At 36.4% G+C, this 18,622-nt stretch overlaps 1 protein-coding gene across 4 annotated transcripts in view; it reads right to left on the bottom strand.

Annotated features, from left to right (window-relative positions):
- Positions 1-1,789: 1,789 nt before the first annotated feature.
- Positions 1,790-18,622, bottom strand: part of LOC113804665 (motile sperm domain-containing protein 2) — a 53,708-nt gene continuing 36,875 nt past the window's right edge. For all 4 annotated transcript variants that reach the window (XM_070133099.1, XM_070133098.1, XM_070133096.1 and 1 more), the window contains exons 5-10: positions 17,891-18,096; positions 17,589-17,676; positions 16,441-16,553; positions 14,035-14,232; positions 13,698-13,826; positions 1,790-6,119 (exon numbers count right to left, since the gene is read on the bottom strand). In XM_070133099.1, coding sequence (XP_069989200.1) covers positions 5,901-6,119; positions 13,698-13,826; positions 14,035-14,232; positions 16,441-16,553; positions 17,589-17,676; positions 17,891-18,096 — 953 coding nt within the window. In that variant the 3' untranslated portion in view covers positions 1,790-5,900. The remainder of the gene's footprint in view (positions 6,120-13,697; positions 13,827-14,034; positions 14,233-16,440; positions 16,554-17,588; positions 17,677-17,890; positions 18,097-18,622) is intronic.

The following is an 18,622-nucleotide window of genomic DNA, read 5'->3' as shown; positions in this document are numbered from 1 at the left end:
AACTATCTTATGTTTGTGTTAATCCTGATTGATGAAATAACATTATTTTATTCGAAAATATATGCATATAACACCGGTCATCTCTATTTCCATTTTGATAGCTAAGGGAGTTCATTCCTGTATATAAGTATCTATCTAGAATATGTAATAAAAACTATTAGCAATATCATATATCATACTTTGAGTTATAAATTGTGAATCAATCTATGTAGAAGTATCACAAAATTTATTCAAATACTAACGCTGAACCGGTCAATACATGTAAACAAACATAAATAGAGGGTTGTGATTGGTCGAAAAGAGACGATCTTTGGCGGGAAATTCAAAAGGATTTCCTTCTGTGACAAGCATAAATTTCCTCATGTGGATTATTTCATCATATTACCAAAATAACCCAAAATTTATTATAATTTTCCAAATTATGTCAACTATGAATATTGGAAAGCCCCTTATGATAATCATTCAGGCAACGAAATCAGATTTTTAAAAATCCTTCAAGCAAATATTTTTTTCTTCAATTTAACACTTTATTTTCATGATGGATGTAGTATATCATATACACTAACCCAGAATCATTGAATGAATCTTTCTTTTCCAAGAATTTTCCTGCTTTCACATTATTCTTTTGATTCATCATCTGTGTGCTATTCTTGTGTCTAAACCAGTATTTTTAAACTTCTACAGGCTGGTGAAACTATTTTCTAGACTTCTGCCATGCATCAATCCTTTCCTTCAGTAATACACTATCTTCTTTCTAATCATTTAAGTGTGTTTTCATCCACCCAGTTGTATCTTCATCCAGAAGCTTACTATATTTCCCCAATGCCTCTGACTAAGAAAAAAGAAAAAAATTAAGAGGCAAGAATTATATATCTGCATAATGTCACATGGAGAGGAGTTGTGATGTGTATGTTGCAACTCATAGTTTGAGAGCCACATGTTCAGACTAATTTTCATTGATGTAAACCTGCATTTGTTTACCTTTGCATGTTCTCTGAACCGAACATTCTTATAAAATTCCATGAATAAAAAATAAAGCAGGGAAAACAAATAATTGATACCTCCAAGTTCCAGGAATTGCAGTGGCAAAACATATTAAATCTAGTTTTTTTTTTCATATGCCTGGTCTATATGTGCATATATAAATCTTTACAAACATGCACAGTTATGCCACTATAATTTCGAGGTTGATTATCCTGTAATTCATTATACTGTATGTGGATTGTGCTTAGGTGAATATATCAGTAACAATGCAGTGTACAACAGAAAATCACCTGAAAAATGCAGTACATTAGGGGAAAAGGAAAAGATTTCTGAAGTGTCAGGAAGAGAAGATAGTGAAGTTTGTTTTTACACATTTCGTGTCATGATGTGCTTCTAATAACTCTAATTTGCAAACTTTAGTAAGGTAAAGTAATCTATGTTTCTATGGAATAAAGTGTAAACTCTTTTTTGTTAATATAATTTCTTTGTACTTGCATTTCTCTTGCATGTGATTTGTCTTTAGTTTCAACTGCAAAAAATCACTGTGTAGCTTCCAAGTTCTTGCATTCTGATGCATTTGTACATTTGAAGTTCACATACAGATGCACACAGACAGGCATGCAGAGGGGTCAGACAATCCTGTACTTCTTTGTTGCATATCTCTGCACAGGCCCTGTCTCACATGAATATACTCAAGCACAAATGCATGCACACACTCACACACTCTTATGCACATGTGCATGTAAACATACATGCATACACATATGAGCAACACAATATATATCCGGTGAAAGAAAACAAGATATTTTATCCATTCACATTTTATTTTTGCATGAGCTAAATATTATCTAACATATTTGAAAATCAAAATAACTGACATCAGCTCCCCAAAACATCAATTTCTGTGAAGAAAAAATACCTTAAAATTACTATTCACGCAGTAAAAAAAAAACTTTGATGAAAGCAAAAATAATAATCTATACCAAAATTACCTGAATAATGTGGCCCTATATTTGTACCATGGCTAGTGTGAGGATACAATACTGAAACAATTCATCTCCATACTACAGATACTGGAACTAAGCATGACTAGCTCAAACTTGTCTTGAACTTCAAACTGGAGCTTTGCATGCACACATTAATGCATGAGTGACTACACTGTGTGAGGAAAATATACATAATGTCAAAATATAAATATGTTACCAACATAGCCCATGACCCCTGACCTTCCGCAATGTAATGTGAGCTCATCTTTGTTCATAGTCCTTGTTAGTGGGGAAAGGTCTTCTTCAGGGTACACAGTGTGCGTGTGATCTTTGGTCTAGACAGGAGGGTGGATAATGTTTCCGGCAAAAACATTTATTTATGGATTTTTTTTTAATTATTTTTTTTTTTTCATGCCAAACAAACATCTTTCTAATGAAACATAAAGGTACCAAATAATGATAATCCTTCATATGATAATGAAAATGATGATGACAAAGAGCTGGGAAATGGATTACTATCAAAAAGCAAAACAGAACAATGAGTAGAAGGAAAAGATAAAGATTAATCAAGAACTAAAAGTTTCCCATAGCGCAAAAAGAATAAGAATAAGAACAAGAAGAAAAAAATTATATTCCAGCTGGGGGGCAAAAGAAATACATTCAATTGAACCTAGTATAAAAATACAACAAAAAATGTTTACACAGACAAGAGTTACATCAAAGTTATTCACATATTGTGTAAATGATCATGGCACTGCTCTGAACAATGGAACTAGACATACTACAATCACAGCTGAATATTTGCATAAACACTCAAATCCAAAATCTACATGTTATTGGTAGCCAACTTAATGAAATTATCTCACCCTCACAGAGACTTTAAAAGACTATTATTCAATCAAAGAAATTGAAAATGAGCTTTTCAAAGCATGGCCATAACTCTATTTTAATTTTTTTTTCTGAGAGGGAATGAAAAATAAAAAATAGAAATTCTTCCACAGCATTACAAAGAGAGAGTTTAACAATGCTTACAGCCTTTAACATTTAAGGCCATTTCCTTGACCAGCATAATACATTCTTCTACAAACTCTTTGTCTGCCACAACATAAAATATATAATACTTTATAGGAACTAAAACATTCCACTGCATAGGGTACTGGCAGCTGTGAATTCAATTTCAGTCAATAAACCTATTTGATACACTATGAAAAAGACACCTTAGCTTATGAAACAGACCAGTTAGAAACAGTATAATTATCTTATTATCGAGCTGCATGCGCATAGACTGTAGAAAATAATATCTTTAGTCTTTCTTACTGTGGTAATCAATTACAGACTATCAAACTGACCTTGGCATCAGATATCACTGTATATCTCTACTGCCTTTTTATCACCACAGGATTCTTCATGCTCTAAACATTTTTTCTAAAAAAATAGAAGTCTTACACCCACAACTATTACTTTTTGCATCTCATTTTTTTCTTCACTAGCCTACATAATATGAACCATTCCATTAAGGAATTTTATGAATTACCTGATGTTACAAAACTCTTTACTGTTACACTATCTGGCAAAAAGAATGATGCAAGTTTACTAGAATGTTAACATTGTGCGAACTGAAAGAATTACACTTAATATATTGTCACCTTTCAATTACAAACAAAGCACACAATTCATGACGAATCATAGGAAAACCAAGGAAAAGGAATATACTTTCATCATAAGTAACTAGTATATAAATAATAATAAAAATACCAATAAAAATAAATAGATAAAAAAAATAAGAAGAATAGTATCTCACGTTCTACAATTTCATGGTCAATCAAAACAATCCAATGTTATCCCCTATTCTGCAACCGTAGCTAACAATTCAGAACCTTGTCAACAGTAAATATCATCTGCACTCTGTTACAACATTTATTTAAGAAAAATAGAAAAATACCGGGAACATTGAAAACAAAGTACAAAGGCATGAAAATGATTTCAAATCACTTGGTTTCCATCATCCTTTGAGAACTTTAAAAGACAATGAAAAACTGTAGGGTCAAAGACAGACTATTACTTGTGTTACTGGAATGATATTCATTTAGGATATCAGTAATGTTCTATAATACATAACTGGGGTGTACTTTTGCTACACAAAGTGTCTGCCAAGGAAAAAATTCAAGGTTTTCCTTAGATTGTGCTTGTATCTTTTGGCAGTGTCAACTAGAAGTTAAAAAAATAAGTACAAACATTCAACATATTCAAAATAATCACTTGATTCCAAAAGATGTAAAAAAAAGCATCATAATCATAATATAAATAAAGTTTTTTTCTTTCTTTCTCTGTGAGATCTAAATGTACTAAACTTTCTTGCCATGATTCAACTAAGAGACTTCATGAACTTAAAAAATAACCTTTGCATTTACATAGAAGGCTTATAGGAGCATTCAGTGACCACTACACAAATACAAAATTGTTTGTACAAAGATGCATTCCTTGTTGCATCACCATAAATTACATATGATATATTCATATATAAATGTGTAGGAAGCATGAAAATATTCATGGGAAGCCAACCATTATGCATCCCAAGTAATGGTTTTTGCATTTCTTTCTCCTCCACAATAGGTTATTATCAAACACCACTGGGAATAATAATAATGATAATAATCAATGTAAACCAAAATTCAAAGAAGAAACCCTTTCAAAAAATAAATAAAACAACAAAAAAGCATCAACAACTGAAAAAGGAGTAAGCAAAAGCCATCTACAACACATTAAAAGGCTTCAACCTTTTCACTTCCTCTGCTGTTGACATTGTGACCTATTTATAAATCATAACAAAAGAAGCTTCCATACAGACACATTCAGAATTACAGTTTGGAAAAAAACTGAAAATTTAGGCACATAAATAACAGCACATGAAAGCCATTTCTATCACTCATCTATAAATCAGTATGTTGTTCATGGTGCATTCACTAAATACAGCTTGTGTATAAGTGCATGGCAGTATGATATCTAAACATGAAATACAATAATAAACAGAGATAAGATATAATTCTACAATCCAAAACAATTACAACTGCAATGGTGAAAAACAGAAAATATTTAACTGAAGTCAATGCCAAAAATAATATCAGTTATATTGCATTCTCTTAGTCTTCAATACATTTCTTTTTTTCAATAATCACATCTGCTCCATCCTAAAAACAAGTGTGGCTCATCTAACCTGCTGATATGTATATGGCACAATGTGATTAAATCTGTGAATGGTTACTGCTTACATGTCATGACCACATTTGTAAAGCCAGTCAAAAATAAGTTTCATGATGTAAATATATGCTAGGTTTTTCTTTTTAAGTTAACATGCAAAGTTCATCTCATACTCATCACAAAAGAATCACAAACCTACATCTAAATGTGAATTTTTTGTTTTATATCATTAAGAATTCCATAATGCATATCTAAACATTTGTTTTTACTTGCATATGAATGACATCATTCCAGCAGTACATTATATCAAACAGACTAATTTAATTCATATTCAGAAAAGGACATTTTTACTATGAAACTTCTAACTACGCTGTGCTTATCATGATAAGTTATCACATCATTTTTCACATCAATTAATGATTGGCCAAGTACACTAAGTACTCTTAAATGCCATTAAACATATAAAAAGCCTCTAGTAAAGGTATTCATTATCTATTTACAACTCCCTAGACTATAATAGCACTCTCTACAACACTCACAAACGTGACAAACTTCTCATGCAAAATGACTGTAAAGTCATCCGCCCCCTCCCCCCTCCCTCCATTCAATACGACCTCAAGGGTGATTCTACACTCGTATATCAAGCCTCTCTTTAAATCTTTAAAGGACTCAACGACCAAAGCCATTCTCGAATGAGCTTCTGACAGCTTATAATTATAGAGCACGGAAGCGCTATAGCTCCACGTGGCTACCCTGTTCCCCATGACTAGCTTGGCTGATGATAGTGTTTGCGCTCTGCATCGCTGCGGTGTGTGCATGAAGGTTGTTGTTCGTAATTGTGATGAGGAATATAAGCACTACAATCATGGCCACAAGCATGATGAACACAAGCTTCTTTGCTGCTCGAAGCTGCTCTTCCACGGCAGACTGGCGGTGGAGTAACTGGTCAATCTGCAATATGAAATAGATAAGTTTACTGTACAGAAAATGAGAGAAAATATGGAAGTAATACACTATGTGCCTGTATCTAATCTTGATACCTATTGCAAAGAGATGAGCTCTCTCTGCAGCCGTAGTAAAGGATGATAGTTTCCACTGTTTATGCCCGGCTCATTCGGTTGTTTGTGGGCAACATTAGGCACCTAAACACTTATATTTTGATATCATTAAAAAAAACATGCTATTGCCTACAAGTTTCAAAATTGAAATGATGCCGCTACTAACAGAGAAAAACAAGCTCCTTAGGACTAGCCTACAACATGGAAATGGTTATGATATGGTGCCACCCCCTACTTGGACCACATGGCATGTTCGTACATGCCACCCAGCAGCATGGGGTTAATAAGTTGAAAGACAATCAGATCAAAATCCAACTTTGACAGAAACACATGTAATCTGTAATATGAAATGCAAATTGGATTATCACTATACCATCTCCCTCCCAAAGTTCTGAATAGCAAATGAAAATGCAAACATGAAGTGGGAACACCTTGAAAATTGCATTCTGTCTATATTGAAATGTCTGAGCAAAAGTTTGTGGGCAAAGGGAAATACAACAAAACACATCATTACTATCATCATTGTTATAATCATTATTATCATCATGGTTACTAACATCAATATTATCAGTAGTATTAACATTAGGATTATAATGGTTGTCAATATAATTATAATAATAAATATTGTTATTACTGTTATCAACCACTATGATCCGAGTGATGAGACCATGCTGTCATAAGAAAATTTGGGTCGAGGGCTGGGTGACGTGAAAATGCAGCCATGGGACAAAATGGCCGAAGGCCAAGTGACACAAACTTGCATTCGTGAGTAAAGGCTGGGTGACACAAACTTGCCGTCATGAGCAAAGGATAGGGTGATCAAAAAGACTCACAGTGAGTGCACAAACTTCTTGGAGTGTGATTAGACTTATTTGGTGTTTAGAAAGGGGCTTTTGCATTATTCCCATCAATAAACAAGTGTGGAATATATTTTGTAACTGGAAGAGCGCTGGCTCCAGGGAGGACACCATTTCCATGCTCAGCATCATATTCCTGGCCACTGTGACCAGCGGAGCAGGATGTATTACAGAAAATTGAAAATTATGAAAAAAAATATATGACACAAATAACCAAATGTTCCATTTTTATCTTTTTTTTTTTCCTTGCACTGAGTTATTTACACCATAGAGAGATGATATGGAGTCTGTGCAAGAAAATTAATTTGGCACTTAGATGGGGGGCTTTTGCATTATTCTTATCGATAAACAAATGTGGAATGTAAGGTGCGTAAGCTGTGGCTGGAAGAGCGCCAGTTTCAGAGATATTTCTATGCTCAGCATCATATTTCCAACTGTAGTTGCTGGCGGCACAGGTTGTTTTACCCAAAATTTAAAATTATGAAAAAATATGATATATGACACAAATAACCAAATGTTTTTTTGTTTTTTTTCTTACACTGAGTTATTTACTACATAGAGAGATGATACGGAGTTTGTGCAAGGAAAATAAGCTATTACCATCTGGATAAAGCAAATCAAAAGACAAAAATGGACATTGGAAAATGGCAAAAAAATGGAGTCTTGTCCTGGTTCATAAGTGTTCGCGTGTGCCTGGCCTACGTGCCACATGCCCAGATTCAACAGCTTAACAATTAGGACAAAACATGTTAGATGTCAAAGGTTGTAGAATGATGTTGGTTAATATGGTAGTGAAAAGGGTAAAGAGGAGAGAGCAAATGGAACATTTAGGCCGTTCAGGACTGACATGGCTAGCCATTAATCTTTTCAGCATGGCTTTCACACTTTAGGATATGAACAGAAGAGGAAGAAAAGATGGAAAAGGAAAGGGGGAGAAGAAAAAATCATACAAAATTGTATGGCAATGGCTGAAGGCCATGGCAGAGGTAATCCCAGCATTGGGTCCTAATCTCCATTTCCTCAGCCCAACTCCCCCCATGGCAACAATTGGCAAAGGATTAGGGGTTTGTCTGTCTGTCTGTCAATCTCTCATTTACCATCTAGCCATTTCCCCCTAATCTGCCTAATTGCCTCCATTCCCCATTCCCTTTCCCCATTTCACCTTGTTTCTTGTTTCATTGGGGATATAACAAATACTTCTTCTTTGAGTGATACTTAAAAAACATTTTCCAGGCTATACATGTAGTTAAATTTTGCTACTGATATTATATACCATGACATGACTGCTAAACAGTTTTGCTTGTTTGGCTGTTACTCAAATGATTAAGGAGTTACAGCTTTCAAAGGTAGGCTTCACATCACTTTTAAGACTTGTTTCCAAGAAAATCTTATATTCTATAGCCAAAACCATAAAAAATTGGGAAATTACATGATTTCCCCTCCTTATTTTCCCTTTGAGTGGCTAACTATGTGTACCACAAAGCAAAGCACTCATCAGAACTGGGTTAAACTGTATCTACTTATATAAATATATGTGTCCATGTATGTCTAAGTATATAATATCTATATATATGTATGTTTGAACGAACACACACACACACACACACACACACACACACACACACACACACACACACACACACACACACACAAACAAACAAACAAACAAACAAACACAAACACACACACATACACACACACACACACACACACACACACACACACACACACACACACACACACAAAACCAAAGGAATACCAAAAGATTATATAGAAATAGTCTATACAAATATAAATGGTTTATCTTCAAAGTTGCTAGAACTAGAGACAATAACTGAAACAAATAAACCAGATGTAATATGCATCACTGAATCCAAAATAGATCCTCTATAGGTGATGTAACTTTAGGACTCACAGACTATAATAGAAAAGATAGGGCAAATGAAATGGTGGTGGTGGTGGTGGTTAGCAATAATAACAAAGAAAGGAATTATTACAAAGGAGTTAGAAATTAAACAAGCCCCCATAGTGGAACTGAAGGCAATTGAGATGGAATCTAACAGGGTAAACATATTTACCACACTGTACATGACACCTTATACATTGGTGTGGTCACAAGAAAATTACCAAAAACTGATTCAAGAAACATTATAAAGGGCTTAGACGAAGTGCTACAACTTTCGGAAACCAATGAAAAAGAAATTCTTGTCACAGGGGATTTAAAATAGCATAATTAACTGGGAATGTTTCAATCCCAGAGTGCACCACATTCATGGAATGCTAGATTACTAAGTCTTTTATATGAGTACTGCCTTTTCCCAGAATGCAACAGATCATACCAATGTAAGAGGGCTAGATAGACTATCTATGCTTGACCTAACATTCACAAAGCATAAAGATGATATTAAAGATATTGAGTACTGCTTTCCTTTAGAAAAAAGCGACCATGTAGTATGAACTGTATCCATGTTGACAAATGCAGAAAAGGTATGAATGAGACACAACACAAGAGATGTATTTGACCGGTTTCGATAACATCTTCATCAGAAATACATGAAATTGTAGCGGTTGCTGATTGGCCATCAATCTAGAACCGCACCTGACCTGTGATTGGCCGACCCCTACATCGGGACCGCCCTAGCCAGCCGAGCTAACATCGCCAGTCAGGTACTTAAGTCACCGGACCTGAGGCGGAACCATCATTCGCCACACGACTGCTGACCTGACATTACTTGTGCTTGGCTCGTTAACAATAAAGAGATAAAATCCAGTTCGGTTTCTAAACCTCTACACCGGTGACCCCAGAGTGACACAAATACCCAGCCTTCTGGAGTATCACGGTTATCGCTCGCTCGCTTAGCTCCCTCACTGGAGGGGGAGTACCTGTAGCCGACCCCCGCAACCTGCAGCGCAGCATACTTCCCCCAGGTTGGGTCCAGGTCCACAGCTTGTCCTCTCGCCCTCACCATCAGCAGCTTCTCAACGACGCATACCGAGACCTGATTGGTTGACCACGGACACCTCACAGCTCGCATATTGGACCACAGGCTCCCCTCGTTCCCTGGTAGCTTACACAGCTCAGACCCACTTAAGTTCCCGCACCCGGGCAGAGTTGATCACTCACGATCCTCCAGCCGAGCAAGACACAGCCAGCAGCACCTAGGTCTACCCAGGCCTTAGCTGACGGGTGAGCCGCCCCGGCTCTCCCCGGCGATCTCCAGCACACCAGCCATACCTGTGGGCACTCACACCCACACCCAAAAGCTCCTTAAAGAGATGATTGACACCAGTCTATGGCGGATACCAAATCCATTGCCATACTGAGGGGGAGTGCTCTAGCGGTTCCTGATTGGCCATCAATCTAGAACCGCACCTGACCTGTGATTGGCTGACCCCTACTTCGGGGCCGCCCTAACCAGCCGAGCTAACATCGCCGGTCAGGTACTTAAGTCACCGGACCTGAGGCGGAACCATCATTCGCCCCACAACTGCTGACCTGACATTACTTGTGCTTGGCTTGTTAACAATAAAGAGATAAAATCCAGTTTGGTTTCTTAACCTCTACAAAATAAATAGTAAAGCTAAGAGTAGAGATCAAATTAGTACCATCAAAGACAATAACATTGGTTATACTAAGGAGGGAGAAATGTGTGAAATCGTAAATGAGAAATCTCAGCCAGCGTTTGTTCACAACCCATACTTTGACATGGCAAATTCCTGTAGAAACGTAAAGAACACCGTCAATATCACCCTCTAAAAGAATAAAATAAAAGATCTATTAAAAGGATTAGACAAAACCAAAGCAGAAGGTACAGATGAGATTTCTAACTCGGTTCTTAGGGCATGTACTTAAGAATTATGTACTCCTCTATTGTTAATATTAAAAAATTCAGTGAGACAAGATCAACTACCAGAAAGTTGGAAACTCACCAATGTTACACCCTTATATAAAAGCGACAACAAACAAAACCCTCTAAATTATAGACCAATTTCGTTACCCAGTGTTGTGTGCAAGCTGTTAAAAAGGATAAGGAAACAATGGGTTGAAGACCTTGAAACACAAAAACTGATATCAAATAAACAAATTGATTTTAGAGAAGGAGGTCAAATTGAGTTAGCTAGCGTATAGTATAGGTGCATGAAATGAGGAGACTACCATTTGCACCCATTATCTTTACTAGGTGTAGTTGGATATTTCTGAATTTATGGTACCTAAGACCTATGGTAACGTCTAAACATAATATTCCTTATTAGAAACGCAAGAAACAAATGAAATAGCTTTTTCAACTCTAGACAAACACTGCGTACACAAACAAGTTCAAAATTCCATATGGTTTTTATTTCAGAGCAGATATTACTGTATACTATCATCTTCAACATGAAATATTCAGTATCTCGCTTATATCTCCGTAGTTCTAAAATCTGACTCTTAGACACCCTTCGTACTGAATTGCCCTTTACAGCGGTAATAACCAGTTTAAAATCAAATAAAATTTACCGATGCCATAATATACCGACCATTGAGCAAATTCTAACGGAAATATTTTAATCCTTACTAATATGGCTATTTTCAAACATTAATGCTTCGTATTTGGTATACGTACAGATCACTTCGTAACCTACAGCAATGCAAACCCATTTCATGTGTAAAAGGACACAAAACTTACATTATTTTTTAGATATATTTCACCAAATATTTTGTCATAAATCACTGATATAATTATTTTCTGATATTGGTATAAAAGTCTTCTTTGAACTTTCAAGAACTTATATCAATGCGCAATTTCATAATCAAATGCTGTATGCATGATTACAACAAGGAAAAGTCCACACAGGTGTACTTGGGTACTCATTAGCGGCGTACCTCCCAGGTGTTTAGCGGGTCTCGCGAGCACTGCCCGAAAACTAGCCATAGCTGGGCTTTAACTCGTTGCTGCCGGGTGGCACGTACGTACATGCCATGGCTATTGTGGACCAAACGCCGGGGGGCATCATGTTATGCCCATTCCCGCGCTACTGGCTCGTCAGACGGAGGTTGTTTTTCTCTAATAGTAGCGGCTTCATTTATATGGCAATGGCACCTATAATGAAGGTAAACCTTCAAAATTTTAATATTTTAAAATATTTTAGCAAAATAAAAGCTTTTCGATGCTAAATGTCGCTCGCAAACTACCGATCGAGCCGGGCGCAAACAGGGGAAACTGCCGATGCACGCCAACAAGCCAGTGCATAAGTCCACTTGCCAAAATTTTTACCCGTCGGCAATGGGTTAATATTCGTTTGGTAGTTTCCTCATTCACGTACCCATACTATATGCTAGCTAACTCAATTTGACCCCCCCCCCCCGGGTCCCTCCTCTTAAGACTTTTGATAAGGTGACTCATAGAAGACTACTATGGAAATTAGAGCAACTAGGAGTGAAAGGTTAACTCCTCTAATGGATGAAAGACTTTCTTCATGAAAGGCAGATGATTGCGATCATCAGAGGGAAAAATTCTACATAGCAATGAGTAACCAGCAGAGTGCCTCAAGGACTGGTCTAGACATCGATTATGTTTACTATTTTCGTCAATGATTTAGCGTCAAACATAAGCCCAGGTAATTATGTGAATATGTTTGCTAGATGACGTCTCATGCCAATTCCTCCAAAGTGAAATTAAGAACTTATTCACTTGAAGTTGTGCTTGGAAAAAGGAATTCAAGACCATGAAATGCCACATAGTCAGGTTCAGAGAAAGTAAAAATCACCCACTATTCCCATAAAAATTAGGAGATGCAATATTAAACACAACTGCTTATGATTACCTTGGGGTAATCCTGAGCAGACACATAGGCCCAAATGATCATATAAATGATAAAGTCCATAAAATGCTAGAAATCATTGCCAACATGAAGAGCACATTCATGTATGTGGACGAAGATATGGAAAAGAAGCTCATTACAGCAATCATAAGACCTAGTCTAGAATACGGTACAGATATTGACAAACTGGAAAGAGTTCAAAGAGCAGCCACAAGATGGGTACCTATTCTAAGAGATATCAGCTACAAAGATAGAGTAGAGAAATTAGGACTTACAAATTTGGGTGAAAGATAGAAAAGGGGGACATGATTATGCAGTTCAACTATATTATAGTAAGAGTGAAGTTAGACAAAGATGACTTTATAATATTGAACACAAGAAAGACGAGAGGACACAATAAAAAGTTGAAAGTAAAGAGAGGCAATAAGGATGTCATAAAATTTAGATTCCCTAATAGAACTATTGAAGCATGGAACAGTCTTCCAAAAGCCACTGTGTGTGCCCAAAAATTTTCATCAATTTAAAACACACACACACACACACACACACACACATATCTATCTATGTATGTTTATCTTACTATATATCTATTGATCTATCTGCCAAGCAAAAGCCAGGCAGTGTGAGCCACAAACCAGATGGACCTTGCCATGCCACACTTGCAGGTGCTCTTGTCCACCACGCCAAGTGAATGCCAGGCTTGCGTCAGCAATTATGTACAATCAGCAATATTGAATCAATGTCCATTTTTCTACAGTATATTATATATATTTATCTCTTTGTATTCTATTCATTAACCTTTTTTCACTTACCTTTGAAATAAGCTCTGATGATGAAACAGGAGCTGCCTGACCACCAGTTAAAGACGATTCATGACTTGAGTCAACAGCAGAGACTCCTACTCGTAAGCGTGTTTCAAAAAGATCATCCTTGCTGATGTTCTGAAACAGGTAAAAAAAAATTTACTATCTTAAGAAAATATATATTTATGCATATACATACATGTGTGTCTGTGTGTGTGTGTGGATGGGTAGGTGTGGAAGGGTACTGGCAGGAATGAGTGGGCATGGGTAAGTATAGGTGGGTATGGGTTGGGGTCAGTGTGCACACACTCATCTACATCAAAAGCATAAAAGCACCCAGTCTTACCTTGAACAGCTGTGAAACTTCCTGAGAATTCATATCCGGTATTGAAGTTGGGGCTCCCATAACAAGGAACTTGTCCCTGACCAGTGCAGCCGGGGCGAGCTGCTCACTCACGGTCACACTGATGTCCAGCTGAGCTCCCCCTTCCAGGACACCAACAGATGGACGTACACGATACTTCTCTGGTGAGGTTGTCTTGATCTATTTTGAGAGGGAGGGAAGGGTACAAGACAAAATCACTTTTGTGGTAAATTTTTTTGCATTTCATTTAATTTGATTTCTTCTAAAGTTATGAATGGGCAAAAATAATAATGAGAATCTGATCATCCTTGAATTATCTTTCATGAACCTATTTGAGAATTTATTCTAATTTTACTTTAATAAAATTAAATTTCTAGTTAAAAAACACTGACTTTCAGTAACAATTAACAATTGATGATGACAATGATGATGACGATGATATAAACAATAATAATGATGATGACAATAATAATATAAGACAAGCCCAAGTACACCTTTAAATCACAATTTCTAGCTCAGTCACTTTCAATATTAATAGCAGAAATAGAATACTGCAACTGGATGGCTTGCTGTGACTGGCAGCACAGGTTGTATTACCCAAATTGAAAATTGCAAAAAATCAATATATAAAACACAATTAACCTAATGTTCCATATCTTTTTTCTTGCACTGAGCTATTCACTACATCGAGAGATGATATGGAGTCTGAGCAAGGTTGGCAAAGATAGGCACGGTCAGCCAGCTCCAAACTGTGCATCCTAAACAGCTGTTCACTTGTTTGGCTCTGGGCACAGCAGTTTATGAGCTACACCCCTAAAATGTAGGGTGAAAGCTTTGTATTTGACTAACATGCTGGAAAATCACGTGTGCTGCAGCCACAGGCACACAAAGCTAGGTAAACATGTTCTCCTCAATATTCTGATGTTTCATTCAAGCAGATGATCACATGATCCCAGCACACGGTTAAGTTCAGGGAGTGGAAATCTTAGTGACAAACCAGCAAGCCATATCTTTTATGGTATGCAAAATTAAATGGATCAAAATTAGATATCAAATTACCCTTGATAAAAGATGAAACTTCTGGCAAGGGTGTAAGGTGGGCTGAAGAATGGCCATTCTCAACCCATAAAATTAGGATGGCATGTAATCATGCCATGATTGTGCTGGCCTTAGTCACAGCAGGCAATGCATTATGACATGCCCTATCCCACTGGTCCATCAAAGGAGTTCATCTTACTCCATCAGTAGCAGCATCACTTGTTTGTTGTCAATATTAGATACATGTGCCTAAAGTGAAGGAAAACCTCAATTCCTTTAAACATTTGCTTATAAACTAAACAAATTATTATGCACCCAAAGTTGTAACTGAAATCCCCATAAGCCAGAAGCAAAAGGGGAATCTGCCAAATACCAGCTGCAAAAAGAATCCAACTTTCTTGATAAGAGCCAAGTTAACCCACTAGCGCTGGTATATTTTCAAGCCAAAAATAATAGTTCTCCAGGCAGTTTCAAAATCTGCACGCGGGCCAGTCCAGGAACTGGCCTGACCGCCACCCGTCACGGGTGACAAAATCAGAGCATGAGCTGTTTTTTTTTTTTTCCGAGTGTCTCACATGTGAGACACCCGCGCAAGTGGGTTAACCATGGGTACAAACATTCAATTTTTCTTTTTGATCTTTACTTTGTGAATCATCCCCTAGGCTTAGGTTCAACTATGTTTAATGCTAACTTAAAAGAACATTAGGTATATATATAAAGACAATCCTAGTAACGAACTAAATTCTAATAAATAAAATAAATGAATAATATGATCCACCTAATAAATAATTAACCCAGTGCCGACAGGTAAAAATGTTTGGCACGTGGACGTAAGAACAGGATTGTTGGCACACATCGGCAGATTCCCATTTGCGCCGGGCTCGATCGGTAGTTTGCGAGTGACATTTGGCACCTAAAAGCTTTTATTTTGCTATAATTTATAAAAGTATTATAATTTTGAAGGTTAACCTTCATTATAGCTGCCATTGCCTAAAATCTTATATACCATATAAAAGCCGCTACTATTGGAGAAAAACAAACTGTCCAACGAGCCAGTGGCGTGGGAATGGGCATGATACGATGCCATCCGTGTTTTAGTCCACAACAGCCATGGCATGTACGTACATGCCACCCGTTGGCTACGGGTTAAGCATCCCATTATATACATATGTACAAGAAAGTCAAAGTACTAGGTACAAAAAGATTTTTAAAAAGTAATAATAAATAAATAAATAAAATAAATTTCAATACTAATATCAGTGATAAGATGTTCTTGTACCATTTAGTATTCTTAATTAATCATATTTCAACTTTCTTCTATAATTTTTTAAAAAACATTATTGGTATTACCTTGAAGGCCACAGGGCTGTCAGTGGGGTTCGTCAGTATAATATTTGTCGACGCACCAATTCGGCAGTTGCTGAACAGCAATTCTTCGCTTGGGTCGATATCTATGATGGCCTCTGCAATAAGGAGATGTGTTAACAATAAAATCTACAACATAATGATAAAATATTGAAGAGGGGTATATAAACATTAAACAGTTCAGTAAATGCAAATACAAAAAACAGTGAAATACAACAAAATACAAAAATGGAATATAAAAATTCTGTTCACCTAAAATAAATGTAGTCTTTTGATAGACTATTTCTCTTATTAGTTACTGATTCTTTTCAAAAATGTTACAAGAATTCATATACCACAGAGTTATACATTACCACTATACTGTAAACATATACTATTTTTTTTTTTCTAATAACAATGAGGACATGGAAGAAGGAAAATTAATAGAAGAAATCCAAGATCAGGTAAAATGAATCCCATATTCTGCACAGGAAGGTTTCCATGAAAAGATAAAACCAGAGATTTGTCTGAAGCTCATTTATTCATTCTCAATTAACTATCACTTATTTATTCCCTCTTTACTAATTCACGCCGGGTGGCATGTACAAGCTATGACTGTTGTGGACAAAAAAGTATTGGCATTGCTTACAACCACTCCTGCACCATTGGCTCATCGTACAGAGCTTGTTTTTCTTCAATAGAAGCAATATCATTTCTATAGTAAACTTTTTGGATAGTAGGACCTAAAGTGAAGGTAACCCTTCAAAAATGTTATGTTTTTAAAAATTGTACCAAAATACAAGCTTTTAGGTGTCTAATGTTGCCCACAAACTACTGATTGAATCTGGCGCAAACAGGGGAAACTGTCGATGTGCACCAATAAACCCACCATCATGTCCACTTGCCAAATTTTTTGCTTGCCATTATTGGCTTGATCCCCTGAATCATAAATACTATGATACCTCTTCCATACATTACTTTAAATCAAAAACCTATATCAGTACAAACTTTGTTTCATCTTTGCTATTCATCTCATAAATAGTAAACAATCTTATCTCTCACAATCATTTATAAAAATGGCTACATTACTTAAAGCCATGGTCCTTTTGTCAAACACTTTCATGCTGACCTTATAGAGCGATATTCTAACTTACTTCCATTGGCTGATATTGTGCGTCTAAGCTGTGGTTTACCCCTGAGAGGTGACGCAGGTGGCTGAGCACTACCCTCAGCAAAGTGGACCTGAAAAAGTTAATTGAAAGTCAGGTTTGTATTATATGGAAACTTCCTCATAACTATCCACATAAACTGTCAACAAAATGAGACTCTATAAGCAGCATCTGGGTAGCTGAATAAGGAAAATGTAAATAATAAAAATAATGGTTTTCAATGATAATAATGAAAAGGAATGATAATAATAATAAATCAAAACAAATGCTAATAAAAAAGACCTCACCTTCCGTGCCTCTATGTCTCCGTTGACAATTGGCTCAAAGGCATTGGTTGCCTCAGGCTCAAATTGGTACTCGTAATTGTCAGTGCCTCCCCAGCTGACCAGGGCTTGGTCAGGCTCCACAAACTCTTTCAGAGACTTCTTATCGACAAATTTGATTTTCTCTATTGACTTTGGGGGCAGCCATGTTTTGATAATCTTCCACATAGCTAAAACAATTTGATAAAAAAAGGATCACTATTGTATAGTCACATCAAAAAGAGAAAAAAAGAAAAAAAAAATCTGTGCTTCCAATTTCCAGTCCATCTTATAACATATCATCCTGCTTCAGATCATTGGCAAGATTATAATTCATATATCACATGATTCTACTGTCTTTTCAAAATCTAACAGTAGATCAGATCATTTAGCTCCTTCCTAAGCACTCAATCTTCAAACCCCTTATTCGGCTTTCTCCTCATGCATTTCCTCTCTCATCTATGTTCCTCAACTTTTTCACACAAGTACTTAATCCACTGCTTCCCATATTATTAACACTCTCCCCCACTTTTCATGTTTACACCTCTCTTCTCACCTCTTCTTCAAACACCTCTATTCCCTCCTTTTCCAAACCTTTCACCAGCTTGTGCATTATCAAAATAGACACAATCAAGAAAAAGACACAATTCCTCATTATCAATACAACACAAAATAATACAAAATTCTTTAGTTACGCCATCTAATGCTGAATCCTTC

Source organism: Penaeus vannamei, chromosome 18, assembly GCF_042767895.1.
Source record: "Penaeus vannamei isolate JL-2024 chromosome 18, ASM4276789v1, whole genome shotgun sequence".
Lineage (NCBI taxonomy): Eukaryota > Metazoa > Arthropoda > Malacostraca > Decapoda > Penaeidae > Penaeus > Penaeus vannamei.
This window is presented reverse-complemented; position numbering and strand designations above follow the sequence as displayed.